The 27,751-nt window shown below is 35.3% G+C and overlaps 1 protein-coding gene across 1 annotated transcript; it reads right to left on the reverse strand.

The window, feature by feature from the left end:
- Positions 1-7,905: 7,905 nt before the first annotated feature.
- Positions 7,906-26,477, reverse strand: LOC142631614 (phenylalanine--tRNA ligase beta subunit, cytoplasmic). Its single transcript, XM_075805821.1, has 21 exons — positions 26,298-26,477; positions 25,792-25,870; positions 25,629-25,684; positions 25,439-25,536; positions 21,435-21,564; positions 21,213-21,328; positions 19,813-19,879; positions 19,116-19,157; positions 18,259-18,300; positions 18,012-18,088; positions 17,585-17,711; positions 17,326-17,493; positions 13,847-13,975; positions 13,604-13,738; positions 13,339-13,473; positions 12,604-12,678; positions 11,401-11,508; positions 10,232-10,321; positions 10,062-10,145; positions 8,391-8,477; positions 7,906-8,276 (listed from the first exon to the last, which is right to left on the reverse strand). The coding sequence occupies exons 2-20, from the start codon at positions 25,847-25,849 to the stop codon at positions 8,409-8,411; spliced, it is 1,806 nt and encodes a 601-aa protein (XP_075661936.1). The 5' UTR covers positions 25,850-25,870; positions 26,298-26,477; the 3' UTR covers positions 7,906-8,276; positions 8,391-8,408.
- Between the last annotated feature and the right edge of the window lie 1,274 nt (positions 26,478-27,751).

The following is a 27,751-nucleotide window of genomic DNA, read 5'->3' on the forward strand; positions in this document are numbered from 1 at the left end:
TTCAAGTCTAGGCTATATTGTCTCTCTTCTAGGATGTGTCACTTCACAACTCTGAAATTCGAACCACATCATCTCCCTTCTGAGTGGTGTTGTTTCACATCAAGTCTCTAAAATCTGGACAATGTCACCTTCCTCCAACATCTGAAGTTGATGTTGCATCATCTCTCCTCTAAGGGCATGTTCGTGCAATGTCAAAATCATGGCGGCATTCTTCTCACATCTTCAAGGTTTTATTGGCATCTCTTTGCATCCTCAAAGTCTTGATGGGAGCTTCTTGAAACTTCAAGCTTCATTATAAAGGCCAATATTAGTGCAGCTTCTGTGCAAATGAAGTGTTGACGTAGCTTCATGGCAAAGATGAATGTTGGCATAGCTTCTGTGCAAATGGAGTGTTGACACGACTTCATAGCAAAGATGAATGTTGGCATAGCTTCTGTGCAAATGGAGTGTTGACGTAGCTTCATGGCAAAGATGAATGTTGGCATAGCTTCTGTGCAAATGGAGTGTTGACACGACTTCACGCCAAAGATAAATGTTGGCATAGCTTCTGTGCAAATGAAGTGTTGACGTAGCTTCATGGCAAAGATGAATGTTGGCATAGCTTCTGTGCAAATGGAGTGTTGACACGACTTCATAGCAAAGATGAATGTTGGCATGGCTTTTGTGCAAATGAAGTGTTAACGTAGCTTCATGGCAAAAATAAATGTTGGCATGGCTTCTGTGCAAATGGAGTGTTGACACGACTGCATGACAAAAATGGATGTCGGCACGACTTCAATATAGAACTATTGGCCCAGCTTCGATGCAAATGAAGTGTTGACGTAGCTTCATGGCAAAGATGAATGTTGGCATGGCTTTTGTGCAAATGAAGTGTTGACGTAGCTTCATAGCAAAGATGAATGTTGGCATGGCTTTTGTGCAAATGAAGTGTTGACGTAGCTTCATAGCAAAGATGAATGTTGGCATGGCTTCTGTGCAAATAAAGTGTTGACGTAGCTTCATGGCAAAGATGAATGTTGGCATAGCTTTTGTGCAAATGAAGTGTTGACGTAGCTTTATGGGCGATAGCATTATTGTCTAGCTGAATATCCTTATGGAAACGTCGTTGCAAAGACGAATATCACTAAAAGATTGTTGATGCAAGAAAAGAATGTAACAACATGAAGGCATACGTCCTTGCAACGTTGCTATCAATGAAATACAAAGTCACCAAATGAAGGCAAACACTTCTATGAGAACGTCAGCGTGAAGTTTGATATCAAAACCCAAAGATCAAAGGAAAGCTATTGCAAAACAAAAACAAGCAACAACAAAAAAAGCGAAGTCGAGAAGAAAATCTCATTGCATGGCTAAACAAAGGATAAAGAAAAAGAAAAAAAAAAAAATCTTAAAAGCTGGAGAAGAAGACGAAGGCTGGTTCTTGCCCGATCTTCGAATCCTTGAAATAAAGCATCATGATTCCCGAAAAAAAAAAAAAAAAAAAAAAAAAAAAAAAAAAAAAAAGTGAAAATTATAATAATAATAACAAATAAATAAATGAATTTAAAAAATAATAATAATAATAATAATAAAATAAAATTTCTACACTTTTATTCAGAAGATTACACTTTGAATAAATGTATGCATGCCCGTAGGGCTTTATATAGAAAATTTACGGGATAAACGAGACAAGAAAAAAGGAGGAGAAGTAACAAAGTTCAACAATCAAAGCTTCCCTTCCAGAATTTTCAAATCTCCGTCGAGCAGCCACCATAATGTCTTCATCATCGGGGCAGCCACCATAATGTCTTCATCCTGTCGGGGGAGGCCACCGAAATTCCTGCATCCTGTCAGGGCGGCCACCACAAAATAAGACCAGAGAAGAAGAAAGCTGTAAGTCCAACAAAGACCCACGACTTTCTCGTCCAAGTTGGTGAAAATCCAGACCTTATTTCACAAATCTGACACCACAGGAGTCTTCTAGCCTTCGATCCGCCAAACACGAAAGTTACGGAGTGCCCAGATACCGGCCACGCACCACCACGCGCCGCCACAAATTCTCGAGTGACCCGCGGGTTTCTCATTCAAAGCTGAGCAAATCTATGCACAATTTCACAAACCGACCATATAGCGGTCTTCTACGGCCTTGTAAGCGCAACATTTGAAAATTTCAAGCCCAAACGATGAGCCACGCGCCGCCACGCGCCGCCAGAAGGTCCGGCAAGCCCAGCGTCAGTTGCACGCGCTCCCACGCGCCGCTAGATGAGTCCACGCGATCCCACGCGCCGGCAGGCTCTCACGCGCTTGCACGCGCCACGCGTGACACGCGCCCCAGGTCGCTGACGTCATGGATGACATCATCATACCGACCCGGTTCAACCCGACAACCCAGACCGGACCCGTACCGGACCTGAAAAAAAAAAAAAAAAAAAAAAAAAAAACTTTGAAAAATTAAGACTTTAACCCAAAAAAAAAAAAAGTCAAAATTTTCAAAATGGACCTGTCCCACTCAATTTTTCACGTACTTTCCAATTTTGGGGTCCGTTTCTTCAACCGAGACTCGAAAATTTCACAACAGTCCAATTTCTAAAAAAATTGGCTTTTGCATAAATTTTGACCAAAAGTCAAAATTTTTAAGATCGACTTTGTCTTGTTCAATTTTTCATGTACTTTCCAATTTTTGGGTCTATTTATTCATTTGAGAATCCAAAATTGCTCAAATACGTGATTCTACGGCTATTGGCTTTGATGTAAACTTTGACCAAAGATCAAGATGTTCAAGCAAAACTTGTCCTATCAGGTTTTCGCAAAGATTTTGATTTTGAAATCTAGGTATTTGTTTTGGACTCAAAAACTACATCCGCTTCTCCAAAGTACTAGCGGTGTCCAAAATTTAAGCTCTCAAGATCATAATTTGAGACCCATCCATTTGGTCTGGATTCCCTCAAAATTATCCTCCAGACTTGATCAAGGCTCCCCTTTCAAAAGCAGACGAACTCTCACAAGTATGTCTCAAAATTGAAATTACATTGGGTCACTACTTCAGCCTATTATTTTCGTCGGTGCCTACCGGTCTTCAACCTAACGTTCCCATTCGGCGCCTACCATTCTCATCCGCCGTTCCCATTCGGCGTCTACCATTCTCATCCACCGTTCCCACCGAAAAGTCTCATCCGCCACCCAGCTACCATTCTTCATCTCTTCACTATAAATAGGAGGGCCGGATCCGTTAAATCCATCAAGGAAAAAAAATAAAAAAACACATACACTGAGTCATGAAATGAAGATTTGCTTCTTTCAAATTTTCAAATCCTCCTTCTCACAGCCAGTTCTCACTATGGTCTCGTCATTCTCAATACCGAGCAACCAAGATCACTTCATGATCAGTTTGAAATCAACCCCTTCATGGTTCAGTAGTAACCCTTCTCACAACATCATCACTGTTTTAGGATTCAAACAAATTTTGTTTCCTCACATAATGACCACGTTTGTTCATAGAGTTACTCATAACAAGGTCGGCATCGTTGTTCCATGCTTTCCTGGATTTGGTTCACCAGGAAATCCAAGTCCAGCAGAGACACCCGTTCCTAAGACCAGGGCTTCCGTAGTCTCTCTTCAACCTTGTTTGGTCTCCCATCGAAGCGGTGGTTCGGAACAAACAGCAACTTGGCTGGTTTCTAAAACCGGATCACAAGTTAGCTCCATCTTTCATTTGTTATGCTTTCCAATAAAGTTGCATCAAGTGAAGATGGTAAGAAGTGTTGGGGTATCCTACAAATTGTCTCCCATCCAACACTTGTGATGACCTCCAAGGTACCGGCTCATCGGAAATTAGCCTTTGGTGTCGGTGAAGGGTCCCCAAGCCTCGTTCCATGTTTCCACCAGCATGGGGTCCAAAGGTCATCATTGCGGTACCACAAAACACACTTTCTGGAATTACTCCAACTTAAGATCCTTGAAGAATTTGGAAAATATACTTAAAATTACTTCAACTTAATGTCCGTCGATATGGTCCGATTACACGAGCACATTCAACGACTTGCCGACGGACCTCATTCGACATGCAGCCGAGTCCCACATCCGAAGGTGTACTTCCCGAGGCATCTACGCCGAGAGAGTCCCCAACATGCAGGGGTCGGGGCCATGGTGTCGTATGTCTCACCCATCCACTTTGCTTCATCACTATCTTCTTCACCATCAACATCAACAAACCCAGAACACTTTCTGAAATTACCTCAACTTAACACGAGTGATGCGATAACGCAAGCACATTCAACCACACTCCCACATGTTCTCTCACGTGACCGAAGTATACCCTTCAATATAACTTCACCGAAGTCCTTAAAAATAAGAGGCTAGCTCCAGGAGCTCGCATCTTGTATGCCAACATTCTCACCTCTTCTCCATCTTCAACACCCGTGATCGCCACCAACAATCCAAAATACTCTTCCGAAATTACCTCGGCTTAACATCTACCGAAATGTTTCAATCTTGCAAGTACATCCAACTTCTTGCAAATAACTTTCAGCCCCACCAACCCACTCAAGTACCATTGAATACTCTTCTGAAATTACTTTGACTTAATCTTTGCTCGAAAGCTCACACGAGTACATTCAAATACGGGCGGACCCACTTCTCGCTCATCAAAACCTTTCATATGGGTGGGTCTACTCTTCGCAATTACTTCATCCTGCTAAAAGCTCCACCACCTTCAGCTATTTCACTAGAAGAGTCAAGTATAAAAAGGAGTCCACTTTCTTTCAAGACTCATTCATTCACCACACTCTAAAAAAACTGTGTGCATGAACGAGTCTCGAGGGGGCATTTGTAGAGAGGGAAAATTCCCGACCTATCACAAGCTGACACATCATACTACCAAAGTCCACAAAATACAACCAATTACAAAGCGCCACGTACTGCTGCTAGGTTTTGCCATCGCTATTCAGAAACCAATAGAAATTTGCCAAGTGTCATTGAAATAAAGGCATGAAACTGCATCAGCAGGTGTAAGCAATGACACAAGCAGCTCCGCACATGTAAGCGATGACACAGGCAGCCTCGCACGTGTAAGCGATGACACAGGCAGCCTCGCACGTGTAAGCAGTGACACAAGCACTCAGCACATGTAAGCGATGACACAGGCAGCCTCGCACGTGTAAGCAGTGACACAAGCACTCGGACCAATTAAGCTGTGACAAGTGTCACCAATCAAACTCCGCCACATGTCGTTCACCTACCCCTAAACTCCTATAAATAGAAGCCTTCCTAAGACATTTAGGAGGACACAGAACAGAGAGAAGGAAGAAGATATCTTGAGTTCAGAAACCCAGAAGCTCTGCCAGGATCAAACCTCAAAGCCTCCAAGCAATTCAAGAACTTCAACCTCGAATACAAACAATATTCGAAGCAAAATCATCCAAACTACTCGTCCAGATCTCAAAGTTCACTGGAATCAAGCTCAAAAGCCTCCAGAAACCTCAACAAACTATAAATCAACAAAGCTCTACGGAATCAAGCCTCTAAAGCACCGAAGAACTTCCACCACAAACCCTCAAACACGAAGAACACGAAGAACACGAAGAACACACGAAGAATACGAAGAACACGAAGAACAAAGAATTTCTAACAAGCTCATAGCCAGAGATTCATTGTAATTCCGTTTCAAAGATCTTCGATCCATTCCTCAGCCAAATTGAAGAATATCTTATGTTCAAATCAAAATCACATTACCACAATTCCAATCAATAAATCTTTCAAGGAGATCGAATCAGAGGATCACTCTTTTGTAATTACAGAGAATTGTACCACACATTTATCAATACAAATTCATATTTGTGAAACTATTTTACTTGTTTGATTTATTTCGAACTAAGAAATTTAGTCGTCTACAACCACATAATTAGTGCTCAGGGGGGCATGGGTGCTCATTTGATATGAACACATGTAATATAAATAAAATAAAACAAGAAGAGAAAAACTGGATCATGTGAGGCAGTCAAACGTGAAAGTGGAAAAAGGGACCTTCTCATGTGCTTCATAGTCTATAAATACGATACCACTACATACTTCGTTAATTACAAAATCTAGCCTATAATCCACACTATGTGCGGGTCGCTGTATTAAGAAAAGTTTAGCCATACACATATACTTAATATTTATAAAAAAAAAATTGAATTATTAAATAATATATATATGTTTATAAATTATAGTTTAAGAGACCATGATGAATAGAACAATAAATAACATATTGCTCCGGTCCAGAGTAGTTCATGAACGAACAACAAAAAAATTGCGAACTGCAAACCATCTATTGTAGCTGAGAGCAGTACAAATATAACCAACAGAGCACAAACACAAACACAAATAATGCAAGATTAAATACAAAAAATATAAATTCATACAGAATTACATAGAATTTTTATGGAAAGATTAAAAGTACGAAGTGTAGCAAAACATGAACAATTTCTGAGTTGTGGCTATAATTACTTCTTACAGCTTTGCTTGACTTTCAAGGCCTTGAATAATTTCTAGAATAAAGTGGTTTACATGAATTATGAAGTAGCTCCTTAGAGATTAATTTATAGAAATTTGATCAAGAACAGAAGGTCCTAATATATCATCATCTTCAATAGAAAGAATACTTGCTGCATATCTTCCATTGACAACTTTCAGAATTGTTGAAGACTTAGATTCAAATGTTTAGACAGTGCTAAGAAACATTTATTTATTAGAATGAATACAAGTCCTACAAACAAATGGGAAAGAGTACCGAATGTCCCAAATAAGAAAGGAAAAAGAAGAATTTCAACCTGTTTATCAGCAGAATGCTATGGGGTCTACCAAGTACTCCAACCAACGAAAAATTAATAACACCTCTCTAGGTAGATTGAACAATTAGTAACAGATAAACAGACAAAATACTAAAATCAAAGCTTCAATTACAGGTGGGGGGGGGGGGGGGGGGAGACTAATCAAGCATATTTAAAATTTAAAAAAAGAATTTGGGTAATATTAAGAGGAACAAACTACTTTCTATTCTTCCCAAATAGCATTTGAATTTACAGATCCAGTGATTGGGCTTTATTAAAAAAAAACAGAAATACATAAGAATATTTTAAGACTCACATTCAAAAATTAATTATTTCATTCATATAGCAAAATGCAACATTATACAACAAATTGTTTTCAATTTTTGGGGTTACACCTGTTGGCGAATGAGCCGTTGGCAACCTTGTAAGAATTGTGTATTTGAAAAAATAAAAAATATTTTACCTTCTTTGACTGTGTTTGCTCCACCTCGTTTCTCTTCTTCTTCACTAATTATGATTGTGACCGTTGATCAAAACCAATTTTAAAGCAAAACCTTAATAAGAAAACAAATCTCTCTAATTCTCTGCTCTGTCTCAACAAACTTTTCTCATTCTAACTTTCCATTTATCCCTTTAAATAGTGAAATTGTGTTGGCGTGAGCCGTGTATTTATTTCTTTAAACGGTGTTTAGTGCAAAGTTGAACTTCAAAGGTGTTCAGTGCAAAATTGAAATTTAAAGTTTAAACGATGCAATTGCGTGAATAAAAATGTTGGTTAGGGGGAATGTTGGATATGTCACGTGAAATAACAAAAGAGAATTGTGAATAACTCACTCCTAATTTTTGGTTTCTTACTAAAATCTTTACGGGTTCATAAATAAAAATGACAATGTCAAAAATATAATTATTATTATTATTTTAGAGAAAGAGATGGTCATGTTAGTTTTATACCTCTGTTAACTTTTACTTGATCTAAGCCAACAAAAACATAATTAGGTTTTAGAACCTTTTAGGTTTGTTTTTTTCCAACATATTCCATTGGATCTACATCTGTGCACACCTATAAACTTTCCTGGCCTCGAGACCACAACACAAGGCACCGATTCTGAAGGCCACATTATGTATGTAACGCAAAAGTATACCTTTAATTCTCCACCTTAAAGCCCCTTCAAAGTATTCAAGGCCAGTAAAGGCATCCATCCAGCTTGTAAAGAGGGCTACAAAATCTTCTAATCAAAATCAATATACTAGTTTGCCAACAATATATAGCTTACGATGTTCACAAGACAAACAACTATAAACATTAAAAAAATATCCTTAAATATGTCTAATCAATTATATTATATCAAGACCCAATCCTGGGCAACTGAAAACAATTTCTTCCCCCTCATCCTAGCATTGCTCCAAACTCAAGAGCACCAAGTATTTTGCCGAGAGACCAAAGATAAGCTTCAAAATGACGTAGCACAGGATGCGAGGCCGAAGTACCTGTAGTTATTAACATATATAGAGCATTGGAATCATAAATAAAATGATAAATATTCTAATTTAGTAAAAACCTAAGAAAGTTGAGTAGAGGAATAAATGATTGAAAATACATACATCTGTTGTTATAGAATCCTACAAAAAGCACGCAATGTCAAGCTCAAAATATGAGCAAGGATCGGGAATGTCAAACTTGTTCAAGACCTGAAAGCCACATATAACATATTCTCAAATAAGTTCAATGTCATTGTGCATAACCACAAAGGAGATAAACGATGTCACCAATTGACTTTACAAAACAATTGCAAGAAATCCTAACACAATATAGTGTTCTGATACAAATACAGAAAAGATGAAATTCATCACAAAACATTGCTTGCATGCTTGTAAAGAGTAAAATATTACATATCCTCAATATGAATTAAGAGGAAATAAAAAGGTTGGCTGATAGGGGGAGGGGTGCAACTGTTCAATTTCGACATGTCAGTTTTTTCGTTCAGCTTAGAAAGAGGACCAAAAAAATCCAAATAACATCTGTTCAGAATATGGTCTATATGCCTACAAAATATTAATTTTTTTATAAGAACATGGAACCTTACATGGAACCTTACAAGACAAGGCCTCCTGTATCAGGCAATCCAAGGGAACTTTTAGTGAGGATACAAACCCAGGATGTCTGGGTCTATGTCATGTCAACAGTCTACAACTCCAAGCCTCCCTGCTACTAGGTGGCACCCTGACAGGTGCAAAGATTCATGTAAGATAGGATTAGGATCCTGTGGTATTGGACCGGTGCAATTACCCCTCATAACTCTCAATTTTTTTTACTTTTCTCTTTTTAACTTTTCACTTTTTTAATTATTTTAAGCTTATTTAATTCAAGGGTTGTGACTAAAAGTTTCTTTTTTAACTCTCAATCTCAGCCATTGAGAGCAATTGCTCACAGTGCAATACCCTAGGTATCCCAACATTCATTTCTCACCTTGTCACAGCCTCCCTCTCCATCTTTCAAGTTCATCTCTCTTCTCTAAGATGATAAGCCTCAATTTTCTAATCCCATCCTTCAATCCCTTAAAAATCTTTCATTCCATCAGGACAAAGCTCTATGTGGTGCTGATCTGCTTCGTCACAGCCCCAATCCGCATCTCAGATCTGCTCTGTCATGGCCTTGATCTATGCACCACCATCTCAGATCCCATCATCGTCCCTAATTCCACCTCCACATATGAACTTCCTCCCATTCTTTTTTAAAAAAAATATAATTAATTAGTATTTCCTCCCATTCTTCAAACCAGTTGATTCGGTTTTTGGAGGATCCTGGTTCACTGATCAGCATCAGTTGGGGACTTTCTCAAACAGATTAAGTCTATTTAGCAAAAACTGAAAACCAACCACATAGGCGCATACATCCCCAAGTTGGAACAACCAAAATTATCAAGTCCATATAGGCGATTGTGGACGTGTCTTGTAAAGTAATACATCATGCAGCAACTGCTGAATAAATGTCAAAAAAATAATACTTAGGTAGGGTATTCCACCTCACAGGATGTCCATTGTGGGTCCCTCAAAAATAATGCAAACCCAAACAGTTTATCACAGAACTACAATACAGTACATGTAGTTCAGGTTTTCAATAAACTACAAGCACATTCACAACTGTCAAAGCACTCTGTAACACTCTGTAAGCTACTGAGTTTTTTAGAGCAAAAACAAGGCAGTTTTATGCTGCAACAATTAATCCATAGTATATAATCCTTAGAACACAAGGTCAAAAAGAATAAAAATTACCTCAGGGTGCACAATTCCAGAAGTTCCTATTTGCTTTCCTTTGTAAATGATGCTAGCTTGTGTACCCAAAAGAAACTCAGGTTCCTTCAAAAGAAATCAAGCAATAATTCATCACCCAACAAAAGTAGAAAAAAGAAACATCAATAGGCAGGAGAGAGATGAACCCTTACTTCAGAAGGCTTTAGGTAGTATGTTGTATTGTCATCAGGTGGAACAAGCCCTATCACTTGCATAATTCTCACCACCAGACCATGAATTACCTGCCCATTATAGTTGAAAGGTTTTAAAAAAACAGAACCAATTTACCAAGAAAAAAAAAAGAACAATATAATCTTTTGGGTGTTTTTAAAAATAATAATAATAATTTATTTATAAAAAAAAAAAAACCTGAGTCCCTTGCTCACCTAGGCTCTAAAGGTACCCACCCGGACATTTAGGCAAGCACTTGACTAGCCTTTGCCTACCATGTTTAAAAGTGTTCAATTTTTACCCCCTAAACCCCATATAGGACCCAATTCCAATCCACCTGATGAAATTTAAATCTTCCCCTATACCACCCCATAAGGAACTTCACCAACTTATTTACCATGTAGGAACGTTGGAGGAAAAAAAAGAAGTGGGCAAGCTAGATAACATAATCTAGAGACAAGGACTGATAGAAAGACACAAAGGAAAACATTGTAGGAGATGATTTAATTGTATTAAGGGCTGGTGTTTGTCCAAAAAAGAAGGATCTGCAGTTATCAAACCTCCTTTTTCCTCTACCCTTCTTTTTTGAATAGTACTAAACTAGTAAAAGCAGAAACAGGATAATGATAGGAGCCATATATGGGATCACTACAAGGATTAATTTTATATTTTACACTTTCATTTAATGACTTAATGCTTTCTAATTTTCATTACTCTTTCTCCCCTTTTTGAGATTTTAAACTAAGTCTATCTCGTGTCGAGTTGATAATCTTAAGTAGTCATGATCTACAAATTTAGAAGAGTTCAACAAGAACTACTGGAGCAAACTAAGATCTAAATATGTCTACTAACTTTTGAGAGTTTTCTTACAGTAAGAGTATCTGAGTAAACCATGTCTTGATTATGAAGAGTAGCCATAACCAATACTCAGTTTCGACGCTCAAAACTCAGGTGCAAAGTAAACATAAAAAATATCCAAAAAGTCTACTTAAATATAATTTATGCAGTACCAGAACACCAAGTTTTCAATTGATAAATAATAACAAAAAAAGATTAGTCGTATAAAATAAAATTGTGCTGATTCACTCTTTAATCGCAACTTGATATACAAATGGTAATGACCAAATTGAGTACGTTGACATCAATATACCTCATATCCTGCAGTAGCACCACAATATAGTGCAGCAAGGTGGCGACTATTTGTTGCACCCACATCTTTAGTATTATCCAACAGCACTATGTCACCCACTTCAAAAATCTAAAGCCAAAATTAGATATGAGGGAACATCATTTGATAAGTAAATGGATAATTTTATTCAGAAATAAGGGAACATTTTCATTAAATATACAATAAAATGCAGGAATCATCATGCTTGGAGATTTTTTTAACTGGTAAGATGCACCCACATCCAGTGGTCATGGACCTATGAGCAACCCATTCTTTATGGAGGGAGGAGGTGGCATTTAACCAAGAGCTCATTGGCTACCATGCATGATGAAGATAAAAAAAAATGAAGCCTATAACTAGAAATAATGTCAAGAGTTATTATTGCTCAAAATGCAGAAATAGTATGGAGAAAGAGTTGCTTGAATAAATTTTACAACATAAATTCCATCTCTCCATTGCAAAAAACTTACCACAAAATATCAGCCGAAAACAGAAAACTAGCAAAATATAAAAGATACTACCTTCATCCCAAATTGTTGGTCTTGTTTAGGAAACCCAACTTTAAAAGGGAATATCATTTATTGTCTTGTCTCTTAATTAAAAAGATAACAGCTTCCAAAATTACCCTTAAACAAAGTTCTCAAAAAAATTTATCGTTTAAAGTGCTTGTGTTTGGCAGTGGCATAATAGTAAATTAATGGGTATTAATTTTAGAAGCTAGATAAAATTTTGGGACATCCCAAAATCAAATACTGGACCGTCAATTTGGGACAGAGAAAGTATCAGTTATCACAGCCCCAAATTTGCAAGAAATATTGCAACACATGGATTAATACCACTCTAATTATATCATGTGGCATTATATATTGCCAGAAGAAGCCAGAAGGTATTGGCAATATTATCATGTGGCATTATATATTGCCACCCATACTTTAATAAAGAACCTAGAAACCCCACTTAACAATATAAAGACAATTCTGATCATTTTAACATCCCTATGTTGAAATATTACTACTATTGGCAAATGGCAACCCACTTACAAGGCCTCTAAGAACTATATAAGCTTCTAGTATGTTCACCACTCTAATGTAATGAGAAGATACGCATAAAAGATCTAAAATGTCATTCATATTTTTACAAATGTGGTTTTCTATTAACATGGTCCATTGAGAAACTACAACGTACCTTTATGGGCTTCGGATGGGCTTTGTTCTGCCCAATAGTTTTCAATATACCAGGCATAAGACTGGTCCGAGCAGTCTGTCAAAATGGAGGAACGTGTCAGAATTCAGTTAAATAAAGAAACAGGAAATATAATATAAAATATGTTGTACGATATTTTTTAATATTTAGTTTGCACATTAAAAACTTCAAGAGACACATGAGATAAGTATGGACAGCTGAAACAGACTAAGCCAAGCAGTTAACATAACTATGCAAAATATAAGGGCTAGACACACTTCAATATCCTGCACTTAAATTAGTTCAAGCAAGAAAATGGCTGCACTTAAATGGCAAAATGGAATCTATGGGGGACTAGATCAGGAAAGAAACTTTGATGGCAACTTAGGAACAAATGCATCCACTTCAATCACAACTAGCTTCAAGAGGAAATGCAGGAGTTCATGAAATGTGGTCAAGTGTAGATTAAAACAATTAGAGTAAAACAAATAATGGCAAGGACAGAAAATAAACTTTCAAAAAGAAGTAGGAGAAAGTAAACATATGTCAAAGTGAGAGAGACCAAAGACAAACTCAGTAAAACCTAAGTAGAGTAAACAAAACACAAAATTAAAAGACAATTCAGATCGATAGGAGTTACAACAATCACAAGCAACATTCATACCCTTCATAAAATCATGCTAGACAAATCCCACATTGTCAAAGTATATTTAAGCACAAAAGATTGAGAATACAAACCTCATTTTCAGAGGAACGAGGATTTCCAATAATCACCGCAGTTGATTTATCATCTTCACGATTTAACATTGCGAAATTATCATTAAGTGAGCACAAAATAAATGACAAGACCTCTGTAAATCCGCACATTGCCATCTGATAGGAAAATTTTACAGTAAAAAGGGGGGGGGGGTGTTAAACAAGTAGACTTATAAATCAAAAAAGGTCACAACATTCTTATTTTTCTTATTCTAACTTGAATATATGAGTGTTCTCTGTTCTGTACCTCCAATCTGATAATATGACTAAACTCTTCCAAGCGCAGTGGCTTCAAAGACACAGCTCTGCCCTTTGAGATATTGTAACCCTTAGCAATTGCAATATCTTTCACTCTATTGAACCCATAAGCAATCGCAACATCCTTAGCAATAAAAATGTCTTGTCAATGAAAATACTAGTATGAATGTCATAACATATTTGATGCAGATAAACACATCAGAAAAATACGCAGGTCTAGAACCAAAAATACCTCCATTACATCACATGGATGAAGAACATCACTTCTAGTAGGGGGTACAGATACAGTAATTTTGGAGTCATTATCATCTGAAAGAGACTTTTCAGCACGCAATTGCATCCGATTTAATAAACCAGTGACCTGAAAGATAGAGAATGAAAGCAATAAGACAATGCAAAAAACAAGCTAAGCCTTGCGTATGATTCAGTTACCCTGATTAAACATAAACTAAGTGTCTACATTCTACGTGATAGAACAAACACAATTGCTAATCTAATGCTGTGTTAATTTGGAGGGAGGGGAGAGGGGAAGTAAAAAACAGCCTCTGATTGATTAGGGGGAAAAAGGGAAAGGATGAATCCCATCAGCTCCACCATTTCCAATCCATAAAAATCTGATAGCATGCGGGGCAGAGAAGGTTAGGCTTTTTTATATACTAAAAGAGGAAGAGTTTGATAGAAGGGAATAAATTAAGAATATACACTCATCCAGAATTTCACTTGCATCATCCCTCCCCTTGTCAACAAAATAGAAGGGAGGTAGAATCCTCTCTTTCCTCTTTTCCCCTCTCAAATCCTCCTACTTTCCATCCCTCCTACCATAGTATAAGATTTCAAAAAAAGTATGCTTGTATTGATAATATGTTGGCCAGACGTTGATGCTAATATTAGTAGGAACCAAAATTACTGAGAAGAATTTGACAAAAAAAAATCAGAATACAGTGGGCCTAGCCTTGGTACTGGCCCTATAACTATGGCCTTAAGCTTGGTTTATTACTCCCAACTTCCTTATATCTAGCAGTACCACCATGAAAAATCCCAGTTCTAACATGATAGGAAGGATTATAAGAGTCTATTAGCATGCTCCATCGTACCCAAACAAAAAGAGATCTGATTTTTTATAAATACAATGATAGACTTAGGTTAATGATAATTGAAGTATTAAGGTTTGTTCAAGCATTATTGCCCATGTGGTTCTATCCTCCACTTCATGCTCTTCTCACTTACTGCACATTTTTCTTCTTGCAATATCTGCACCTGTGCCAGTAATTACAATTCACTACCAGATTAAGTTTTCCATTAAGTTCCTACAATTCTACTTCTGACACCTAGAGCAGTAGAAGTTAGAAACATTAATCTTTTATGGTAACAAAACATTATCTACCAACAAGAATTCTAGCCTTGCATATACTTAAAAGCTAAAGACTAACAAAGCTAATAACATAGACATACTCTGCCACAACATGCCAATGCTACTGCTCTCACAGTCACACTACAATCCAGTGTCCTTAGATTTGAACCCTATGAAAAGGCATCACTTCTTTCTTCACCGACAAGGCACGCATCTGAGCCCCCAAGTGTATTTTTCGTTATCAGCAATCAATGTGATCCAAAATTAAATTGCGGCATTTCTTTAGTGTAATACGCATTTGTTATACATGAAACTTTTTAGAGTTAATCACAAGTATACCAAGGTGCACGCATCCTAAACTACAAAATGCTAATATCAACACCATGCTTCAAAAATAATTTGTAGTGTCCACCTTAGCATTTAAATTAGGATCTAAATTAATAGATTAATGGCAATCGCCCACCCTAAACTAAGGAGGTGCCTGCAACATGCACCCTACACTAAAAATTCAGTAATAATGAACGTTGCAGATTAATCTCAAGGTCTGAATTGCAAAATTTAGTAGTAGATAGTGTACATTGCAAATGACCTTACAGTCAGGGTGCTGCAATAAACCTCTTTTTAAGTAAATTAAGCTCAAACAGTTGATCTCAAGCTCAATTTGGGGTGGACCCAACCACTGCACCACATTTATAGCACAAAACCCCATTGATGTACCCGCAACTCTTAAGCGTGCAGCACAAGCTTAAGCTCTACAGATTTCAGATTGATTAGTGCTCAAACAAGTACACAGTTGGCTTTTTCACTCGTTTTGTGACCCCCCCCCCCCCCCCCCCCCCCAACACCAAAGAAAAGTACATATTTGGTCATCAGCACCATCCATGGAATTGATTAAACATCGTCAAAAAGTTTCTTTTTAGATTAAAAAAAATGTTGGATGAACATAATCAGATAATCCTAGTAAAAATAAGAAATTACCTACAAAGGGATCTTACATGGCATCCATGAAGCGCATAGGAAAAGTCACATTGAGTCAAGAACAGTTAAATTCGCCAAAACAGTAAAACTCAAAAGGGAACACTAGTACCTCAAGCAATTTTCCAATGTTAACAATTATGCACTTATCAAGGATACTACCATCATGGGAGAAAATACCAATTAAAAGAATATTCGGCCAACTATATTATAAAAGATATATCTGCCTCAACATGTCAAAAGAGAAACACATATAAATGTCTAATATAAAATTATGAATGTTATTTCAAAGCTTGAATGTTTCCTCACCAACATTACAGAAGAACAGTTTGTGATTAAATCAGTAATCCTTTTAACAATTGTAAATCCGTAAGCATTCAACTAAAACATGAATGGAAAAGGGAATGGTAAAAACAAGCAACAGACCAAAAATATACAAATATAAGCTGCCAGTAAGCAACACATAAAAAGAGCAAACAGTGAAAACAACATGAAGAACTGGAGTGAAAGCAGCCTCTAGCATATCATGCAAACAATACTATGCTACCCAAAGTTTTTTTCTTGATAAATACTATGCTACCCAAAGTTACAAATATCGTTTAAGTGATCATTTTCAGTATGTCTACTAGAATAAAGATTTTGGATCAATGTGTTTTGGTGTAAAATTTTTGGGAGTACCAGAAAATATCTATTTAAAAATTTTGGGATTACCTGACCATGTGCTACAACACATCAAAAAGCAGCCAGCTGTATGGTGTACTAAGGGTTTTTTTTTTTGGCAACATTTGCTGGCTGCAGTGTCCAATCTCCATGCCCATTTTACATAAATGAGCATTTGAGGCCTGCATTTGAAACACTCTCTCTCTCCCTCTCTAATCTGTTTCTATTTTATAAAGTCATCTCAAATTTTTAATTTTTTTACTGTGGACATCTCTTATTTTTCACACTTCAATCTTTTGTTTACAAAAAATGTAAGAAATCAAAGCATCTTGGCCCTCTCGCATGAATCGATCATGAAGCAGATTGATTAGAAAATTCCGGTAAATCATTGATTTCATCTGGTGTCTAATGCATATTTCATTTACAAGTTTACTAGATCGAAATTTATGATGTTCAAAAAATTATATATCCAATGTCACATTCAGTAAAGATTTATGATATATTCATTCTGCTTCATTTTACATTCTGTGATTTACGATCCTTTTCAATGTACGATACAGTTTTTATAAAATTGATGCTACCCAACCCCACCAATAAATTTAAATATAAATAAATAAGCACAGACACACACCAAAAACAGCAACCACCACTACCACCTTGAATGACACATTTAAACTTTCATTAATCAAGAAAGTAGATAATTATTTGGACAGATATTGCAATACCTCATCAGCCTTCAAGGGCACTCCAATTGCACCAGTAATATAGGAAAGAGAAACTTCCATATTGTAGACAGATAAATCGGGATAAATATATGACTTGCCATCAGAATATATCACTTCAACTGGCTCAATTTCAAACTTTCTTTCACAATATTCTGAAAACATTGTCACCTAAGAGAACAGAGGAGGATCATTCATTAAACTACTACAAATCAGATCTCCAATCCAAAAAAACTTGAACAGGAACATCTCAATTGCCTACCATTGTGTTTAAAACAATCTTGGCTTTTGTCAGATCAGTGGCAGTACATTCAATGAATACATTCTTCGTCTCTAATTTGATTGCTGAATGCGCCCCATTTATAATAGGGGGCAAAGACAAAACAGTTCTGCATAAAAAATAGTAAAATACATTTAGGAAAGAAAAAGGGAAATAAAACATTAATGCATCAAACTTTATATTACCAATACAATATTTAAAAGAAATTGATAGAATAATATATAAAAAAATAACACATCAAGAAACCATCATAATTGCAATTTAAATAACAGCAATTTAAATAAATTGTACAGTAAAAAAGAGGAAGAAATTGATAGAATAATAAAGAAATAGCAGCAATTTAAATAAACTGTACAGTAAAAGAGCTAAGAATTCTTATACTTGCAAACACATCAAGAAACTATCATACCTTGTACTGTCATACAATACAGGGAACACTGGTGAATTCTCAATTATGTGCAAAAACTTCTTCAGTTTCAAATCTGACTGCCAAATTGGTGAAACAAACATTAAGAAATGAAACAATTATACCATCAAGAACGATGTAAAATAAAATATTCAAGCTCCTGAGAATTATGCACAAAGACTATATTACAATAATTTAATATTGCAAAGTCAAGGTATATTAACAAAAAAAGTCTCAATATAAGACTCACTTTGTAAAACTCCATCAGCTCATCAGCTCTGAAGTTCTTCTCCTAAATTGCAAAAGACGAAGTTACAAGCAATCAGTTCAAACATTCTTTATTGACTTCATTATTTTTCCATTAAAAAAACAAAATAAGATATAAAATGTGAAAAGCAAATTTACATAAACCATTGCTATCTACGAAAGTATGGGAAGTTCCAGTATGACAGGATGTTCTCAAATAAATCAGATAAAGTGAAACTCATAACCAAGTAATATGAAGGTTGGGAAACTGTCTACCACGTGATTCGATACTTTTGATTTGGATAATTGGATATCATACCAGAAGAAAGGATAGCTTAGATGTCAAGCAATACGCCAGTGAGAACCACATTGGTTCCATACTCCATTTTTTTTTTATAGGTAATAATACTTTTATTGAATAAAAAGAACATCATGTTCAAGACGATGAGCACTCTAGACATAAAAAATACAAAAAGCTCAAGCCAAAGCTAACAGAATGTAAGACATCAGAAATTGATATATACTGTGTAAAACCCCAAATACGAGCCAACTGAAATAAAGTACCAAAAAAATGTTTTAAAAGATCTAAGGATCTCTCATTATCTTCAAAGATACGGTTATTACATTCCTGCCAAACTAACCACATTAGACAACCTGGAATTATATTTTACATGAAAAAGTCATTCTTTTACAGTGTGAAGGCATTTCATGACATCCTGTTAATTAGAAGCATAATGACATTCAGTCTCTCCAGCATAAATCTTTTTTTTCATGAGCCTATCAGGTACCAGTCCTGCTGACAAAGTAACAACAGAAAACTATGTCCTTGGTAAATAATTGAATTAAAAATATAAAAATTACCTGCTTGAGTGGAACAAAATTTATACTTGAAGGTGGCAAAGCCTGAAATAAAGAGATTCTTGTGAGTTACTGATGCAGTAATGTGTCTTACCTCATTTCATAAAGCCTACGAGTAACATTTGCACAAAGCAGATTTAAGCACAACAACCTAGTACAAATATGAGAGAGAGAGAAAGAGAGAACTTGCCAAAGCAGAAAATGTTTGTGGATATGCTTAACAAACTACTATTAAAGTCTCCCACAGATAGTCACAAAAACAAAAAACAAAAAATATCTTCAAGACCCTCAGACTAACAATATAAAAACCAATTTAACTATCATAGGATCGGAAAAGCCAAAAAATATTGAGGAATAAATTAGTTCAACCATTCAGAATAAGAAATTCCTAACTCAAAACTCATATTTAGGCCACATAGACTACTCATAAGGGAGGTAGAGTCAGTACAGTTTTAGTTCCACTCCAAATGCAGCTTTTTAAGTGTTGGAGGACCAGAGGGTTGGTAAGTCCAAAAAAACTCTTGGCTTGGAAATGGAACTTCCCTCTTCCTTCTACAAAGGTAGGAACTCAAATGAAAGAACTACCATACCCATACGTTCAAAACTAGTTTCATTCCTACTCCAATACCAAATGATACAAAACACCAAGAAAACATGTAACATGCCATGAGAAAGGAGAATTATTATTAAGAAAACCTACCTCATACGTGAAAGGGCCATGTAATGTATCCAGGTCATGAGTCCCAATCGCTACTAGGGTTCTTCGCCTAAAACAAATGTTAAAGGCAAGCATGTGAAAAGAAAAATTACATAAAATATTAATAGAACCTTCCAATTGAAAAGGCAAGAAAAAAAAAACGATACTAAACAAATTAAACATAGAGTCAAGACAAAGCAATAAAAACTCAGCTCAACCAATACTAAGCCCTACTAAAGTGGGGTCACCAACACACACACACAATAGCAGGACAAGATACATGATAGATGCTCCGTAGTTGTAAAACAATTCACAGAGCCAATCCCATTTTAGTTTCAATCGACAACTGCAACAAACCAAGGTTGCAGCAACAGGAAATTAATAGTATTTATACCAACAATTTTTTAACATTTTGGCGATTGAAACAACTCTACATCCTACAGAAGTTCACTATGCAGGTACTTTTTTTTTTGGATAAGTAATACAACAAAAGTACTTTGATTTGATCAACGGTTCTGACATGTGCCAGGTTTTCAAATCCATCTTTTTTTTTACTCAATTTTCTAGTCATTGTGTCTCCGTCATGTCCTAACTATGGCCAAAATTTTGAAAACAAAATAATAATGATAATCAACTGACACACCATAGACACGCATGCAGTTGTATCTTCGATGAGTTTGTGCAGGGAGCCGTGTCAATGGGCTGCCTATTACAACGAAAAGATCAACACCCTCATTGTTGCTTCTTTCATCAGCCCCCTCTATCCCTCTTTTAATTCCAATTCTCTCCCCTGCCCCCCTTAAGAGTCTACTTTGTGGTCATTGTTGACTTACCAAGCTAACAAAACTAATCAGATGCAATAGCCAACCTGAAAACAATGTTCAGTTGGTAATCTGCTTGTTTCAGTAAGCACTGGTTGTTAACTTCCCAACTTGACATAATTGGGTTGGATAGCAGGTTGATACTAAACCCAACTCATAAGCACCTACATCAAAGTGCAAGGCTACTAAACAGCATGGAAGCACAAATATATCTTTCAAAGTTTAGATGAAAATTGAGAGTAAATATAAAACCACATGCATTTAAGCAAACCGTTGTGAATATTTCATAAGATTACCGTTATACATTCTGTTGTTTGCATTATTTGTTATTACCATGTTGTTTATACATCCCATGCATAAACCATGCAAATCAACCTTGAAACAAACTGTGAAAAAACTAGAACCAAAAATGACTAACCATTTCATTTTTAGATTTAGTGGAAAAATATGATCAATAGTCAGCAAAAATCTTTAACTTTTAATCATTCAAAAATGTTTCAATCTGCAGTTGTGCAATCAGCTAGAAGACAGAGTATGCCAAGTTACAAATGATAAGTGAATCAAGAATTCAGAATTCATTACCGACAAATGTTCTGATGAAGCTTGTCTTGGAGATCAATAAAGCTGTTATAACTTGCAGCATCAAATGTTACGCCTCTTAAAACAGCACAGACAACATAGGGACGAATTGAAGACGTCTGCAAGGGGAAAAAAGAAAAAGGGTTTGAATACCATTAATTCAACTAGGTCATTTAAGGGGCAATTTTTCTCCACAATAGACTAGTGAATTTCTAAGATAATAACCTCTGGCTTCACATGCATCTTAAGCATTGATTTTGGACTGATGTTAGCCACTTTATATGTTGGTATCTCCTGCTGCCCATTAAAGATTCTAAGCGCTTGAGCAATTCCTTCAAGGCAAAGCAAATCATATCTGTGCATGTATATCAAAGGAGTATAATTAATATTGCTCTCATATTTTTTATTATCAAAAAATAAAATTCTAGCAAGCAATTCCACAAAAATTAAATAAAAATCTCTTAACTCCTAAGGTTTTTTAAAAATGAATTAACCACATTGAGTTAGCTCAAAAACAGTGTTGGTAAAAGCACAGGGAGCACATATGCCGATAAGCACAAAGGCCTCTTAGAGCCTAGGCGCAAAGTGCAAAGTGCAAAGTGCGCACCTGATTGAAGTGAAGCGCATATTTTTAAAAAATAATTTAATAAATTTAAAAATAATTGTTAATGAGAAATACAACAATCACACAATCAAATTATCATATAAATTGATATAAAACATTTTATATAATTCATGTAACATTTATATAAGCCCTTCTTTAGCAAATTTAACACAAAAATTGTAAGTCAAGTCATTTTAATTTTTGGATCAGCTAGAAATGAGTACTTCCATGTAATACCCTTTCTTAAATCTCAAATAGACATAATGCCCTGACAAATTACTAATATTAGTTAATAATTTAATCACTTATGGACTACAAGTCTTTAAGAATTAGTCTACTATGTTCAACATCAACTACTAAAGTAATGTAACAATTACCACAAATATTGTATCATACTTTTTTTTCATGAATGAGCTAAGAATATGAAGACATAGCAGTATGGTAATTGGTATGAAGTAAATATTCAAAAGGGAAAAAATAGAAGAAGTTAGGTGGGAAATTGTTTTAGGGAGAGAAAACCAAGAACAAATAAAAATTAAAATAGAGAAGAACTAGGGGGTTGTGGGTTTTAGGACAAGTTACACTCAAACTTATATGTTTTTTTGATAAGTTCAGTAAAAATATGTCAAATCAATGGTTTATATCAATAATGTCAAGATCCTAAAGTTTTAATTCAGTTTTGGTTTTTTTTTTTTGAAAAATAGCACAAAAAAGGCACACTGCACACCTAAAGCATGCTTCTTTAGGTGCGCCTTGCTTTAGGGGCAAAAAGCACTAGAGCCTTGGATCTTCGCGTTTTGTGCTTAAGCGCGCTTTTACCAACACTACTCAAAAAAGCAATGCCCAAAAGACATAATATTCACTTGTGAAACCAACTCAAATTATAAGCATAATCCATATATGAATATGACTATAAAAATTAGAAGAAAAATAGTATTATAATAATAATAATAATAACAATAACAACAACAATAAGTAGTGTATACATGGAAAACCTTGACTTTTTCTCACCACATCATATATGATATTGGCAAGACCATTGGTGTGATGAGACTTTTTTTTTTTTTTTGATAGGTAAAAATATATGCATTCAAGAACACTACCTTATGCAAAAAACATAAGGCAGAGAGATAAGTACAAAGGGAAAAGAAAGAGAAAAAAGAGAAGAGAGGAAAATAAACTAAGTACACAGGAGAGAACTAAGAAACATAGGGAGAGAATCACTAGAGGTGAGTCCCCAAGCCCTAGACCAATCAAACAGAGTGCCACTAAGAGAGGCCAAAAGCTGGTCATCTGAGCTTTCCATGTCCTCGAACGTCCTCCTATTGCGCTCCCTCCAGAGACACCACATCAAGCATAAAGGAGCTAAATTCCAAATGCTAGACGAATGCTTTCTAGGCCAATTCCACCAACTGAATAGAGTATCCGCAACTGATCTAGGCAAGACCCAAGAAAACCCAAAAGATCTAAAAACCAAACTCCACAGTCGAGAAGCCTTTCCACAGTGTAGTAACAAATGATCCGCCGTCTCCCCATTACTGCGGCACATGATACACCAATCGACAAAATCCAACCCTCTACCCCTAAAATTATCCCCTGTAAGGATCTTATCCCATACAGCAGTCCACACAAAGAAGGAAACACGCCGAGGATGAGACATTTTTGCAATCAGCTATCCTGAGTTGTTTAGATTTTGCCAAGATAAGGAGGCTAGTGTGGTTGAGCTTATGAAGTTTGCTAATGGAGTCCTCTTTTGAGATGTGAGTTTCTTTAGGGGCGTGCATGCTCGGGAATTAAAGGCACTGTCGTGTTTCATGAATACCATATATGGTGCTTCTATGAAGGGGTTTGGTGATGATAAGATGTGTTGGTGAGGGTTTCATGGTTAAGGATTTTTATAATCTTTTAGTGGGCTCCAATGACTATTGCTTTCCTTGGAAAAGTATTTGGAAACAAAAAATTCCTCCTCAAGTAGCTTTCTTTGTTTGGACTGCTGCTTTAGGGAAATGTTAGCAATTGACAATTTATGAAAAATGAAGGCTTAGATATTGGATTGGTGCTACATGTGCAAGTGTAATGGTGAATCAGTTGATCATATTTTCTTCATTGTCCAGTTGCTATGGACCTATGGTCTATGGTGTTTGGTTTGTTTGGAGTAAGCTAAGTTATGTCGCAATCTATAGTGGGGCTTCTAGCATGTTGGCTAGGCAAATTAAGATTTGGTTGTCATCAAAATAGGTATATTTGGTTGATTGTTCCCCATTGCTTATTGTGGTGTCTTTGGAAGGAGAGAAAGATAATGAGAGATCCATACCAGACCTCAAGTTATTTTTCTTTAGAACTTTAATGAATTGGTTGGCTACTTTACGAAACCAATCATTTTTTTCTTTTCTTGATTTTCTAGATTCTTGTAATTTTTGTCCTTGAATTGTTTGACCCATTGTACACTCCCATTAATAAACTTATTACTTATCAAAAAAAAAATATATATATATATATACACATCACTTACAATAACAAAGTAATAAAACTAAAATTTATTGGTGAAAATAACATCATATATATACTATAGAAAAAATAAAAGTTGGATATTAGAAGTTTTGGCTGTGCCAAGTGGCTATCCAGGTGGCTATCTTTGCTTTGCGACAAATGGCTACATTCTCATTAATTATTAAGATAGTTTACCTTAAATCAAACTCTATTACATATCAAGTGACTTATTAATTGTTAGGATAGTTTAATCTTGGTAAAACTCTGTTAACTAGGTTTCAAAATTTTCAAAATTCTGCTTAAACTAAAATTCTATTATCAAAAGAATCAAGTAACTTATTTATTTTACTAGAAGAAAGTCTATCGGAGCTTCAATTTGCTCAATAACTATTGAGATAATTCCAACAATAATAGAAATATTTTTTTTTTTTATTTACATGTAATTTTTAATTAATCCATATATTGCACAGCCAAACTACTAGTAGTTATGAAAACTTATGAATCAATGAGTAAAAACTTTAAGTTCCTTCAGCCAAGTTATGCACAACTAGTCCATAAATGGTCAGATATATCAAGAAGAATCATCCAATTGATGATATTTCACATTTGACGTGAACACTCCTTTTCTTATGGTATCCATAAATCAATTTTAGAGCCCTCTCATAAAAACTAATATAAATTTTAGCAAATCTATATATTAAAGTATTTTCTTTCATTTTTATTGATAAGTTACACACCCCTTTGAAATTTGAACTTACCACCTCATTTTTCACCCTGTTCAAAAAATCATCCATCTATCATTTATATAGAATTGGAATAAACTCTTTAGTTTCCAGTTTTCTATAATTCCAAAAAAAAAAATCTAACTTTTATTATTTAATTGAAAATTACAATAAAACACAAATTAAATAATTAAGAAGTTTAAAATTCAAATTTCATAAAATTAGGACACATTTTATACAGAAACTAAAATTCGAATTCTGCACATCTAATTTTCTATTACGAGATAATAAAGAGCAACTTCAACTTGGTTTTGCCCAAATAAACAGATACATGCATGCATACATATATATATACACACATATGTATATGAATTGAAAAGTTCTTTGTTTTTGAATATTAAATAGTAAAATACCTATTAGCAGGTACTTCAATTTTGTAGATAACTTCTTCATCGCCGTCAGATTCTTCATCCAAATGCTTTTCCTTCCGCATAATTGCTTTCTCAGTAGTCTTCAAAAAAAGAAAAAAATAATTAATTAGAATAAAGAAATCAAGCATTTCAAAATTAATAGCCAAAAGGAGAAAAATTCACGAGCGCTTACAACATCATCGAGTTCAATCCCGAAACTGAAGCAAAGCTCTTCGAACTCTTCTTGCGCTGTTGAGATTAATTCAATACAAACCAACACAACGTGATCAATATCTCCTATAAACGAATTTAAATATAAAAAAATTTGTGATTGGAAGTTGAGAGAGAGAGCTGACTGTAAGTTTTTCCAAGAGCCTCGAAAAGACGATCTCTTCCAATGCTGACAGTAGGCATGGTGGACTACAGGATTTGAGTCTGCATATGCAAATGAATAACAATGAACAATGTTTTTGAAAAACCCTAACCCGATAGAAAGAGAGAGACAAGGGTCGGGTTTTATCATGGTTTTTTGAACTTCGGCCTGGTTTTTTGTGCATGTTCTTATTGTTGCAGTCAAAAAAATAAACATTATTTTCTATTATTTTTTACAGCCCCTACTCTCAGTATATAACATATCTTTACTCACAGCAAAAATGATTTTTCAGTCTCTGAGTGACAAACTCAGAAACACAATCACAGATTCACAGATCAATTATTCATATTTTCAATTCACAATCATCCTCAGTAAAAAAACACAAACACCACAATCACATATTCACACAAACTGTGAAAGAATGGTGTGGAGAAAGAGTATCAGAGAAAAAACATATCAGTATTAGGTTTTGAAAGAGATAATAAATACTTGAAATTGAGTATTGGGATGGAGATTGGAGAGGCCGGCGCCGGCGTCTTCGTCAGTGGGTCAGTCGCCGGTGGTTAATGCCCAGTCTCTCTATCTCTCAGTCTCCCTCGTCGTCGTCTGTCTCTCTTCTCTGTTTTTTTTTTGTTTAATTAGGAATTAGGTTAAACGGCGTATCTTTCCTTGTTGGGCTGGGGCCTGGGCTGATATGGTCTTGGAGGGGAGGGGGCCTTTAATACCCAATTTACCCTGATACAACTTTTTTTTTTTTTTGGAGTTGGGGCCCTTTGGGTGCGTCCCTAACTAAAATTGTGTAAATTTATAAAGTTACTACAGTAACTGTATAAATTTATACTGATTCTATCCACTTTATATTTAGTTTTATATTCTTTCTTTACATATCATGGAGATAAAGAAAGAGAGTGGATTGTGATTGTTATGGGTGGAAAAAAAAGAAACAATTGAAAAAATCAAGAAATTTTGATATTTTAATAAATACTGTGTAAAATAGATAATCTAATATAGAGTGTTTTAAATAGTGAGAATATAAAATCAAAAGTAAATTCTTATACTGAAATAGATAGAAATTTTTGTACAAATTGAAGCGAATACTCTAAGTAAATAAGGATTATTTGACAATTTTTTTCATACCCATTGAGTTGTTAAGTTTTTACTAGTTTTTATATTAGCTCACCATTAATATCATTTTTTTTTCTACTTACCCCTAATAATCTGTCACATTAGTAGATGCCAAATTTTTTTATCAAAGTTTTGTATCTCTAGACTTCTTTGTAGGGAGGTTGTGTTTTACAAGGAATACAAGTGTTGTAGAACACGCACACAAAGAACACACAGTCTAGCAAATTTTGGCCACATTGCACAGGACATTCAGTACCTTGCCTCACATTTTTCATCAATAGAGTTTACACATGTTCATGGGCAATATAATAATGTAGCTCATTTGTTAGCAAGACGAGCAGTTTCTATTTCACAATTTCAAGTCTGGATGGAAGATGTACCACCAGATATCTCTCATGTACTACAGGCTGATGTTAACGGCCTTCGTTAATAATATTCAAAGCTCTTGATTCTCAAAACAAAAAAGTGTTGTAGAACAAAATCTAAAATAATGGGAATTATATTCTTTTCTTTTCTCTTTTTAGAATAATGGGAATTATATCCTTCTCTATCTTTTCTTTTCTCTTTTTAAAAGGAAATATGCGTACGAGGAATATGTTATAGTGTTATCATGTTTTTTGTTTTAAGTTTCTCAAAAAAAAAAAAAAAAGTTTTTAGTTTTAATGTTTTGGGATTTTTTTATAGCTTTGAGAATATCTTTCTCTTTTTTAAAGAGATTATCATGGCTTTGCTTTTATACATTAGAACAAGTAATAACTTCGGTGAATATGATTCAAAGTGTTGAAAAGAAATATATTCTTGTTTGAGTAGGAAACAAT

This window comes from Castanea sativa, chromosome 4, assembly GCF_040712315.1.
Source record: "Castanea sativa cultivar Marrone di Chiusa Pesio chromosome 4, ASM4071231v1".
NCBI classification, from domain to species: Eukaryota; Viridiplantae; Streptophyta; class Magnoliopsida; order Fagales; family Fagaceae; genus Castanea; species Castanea sativa.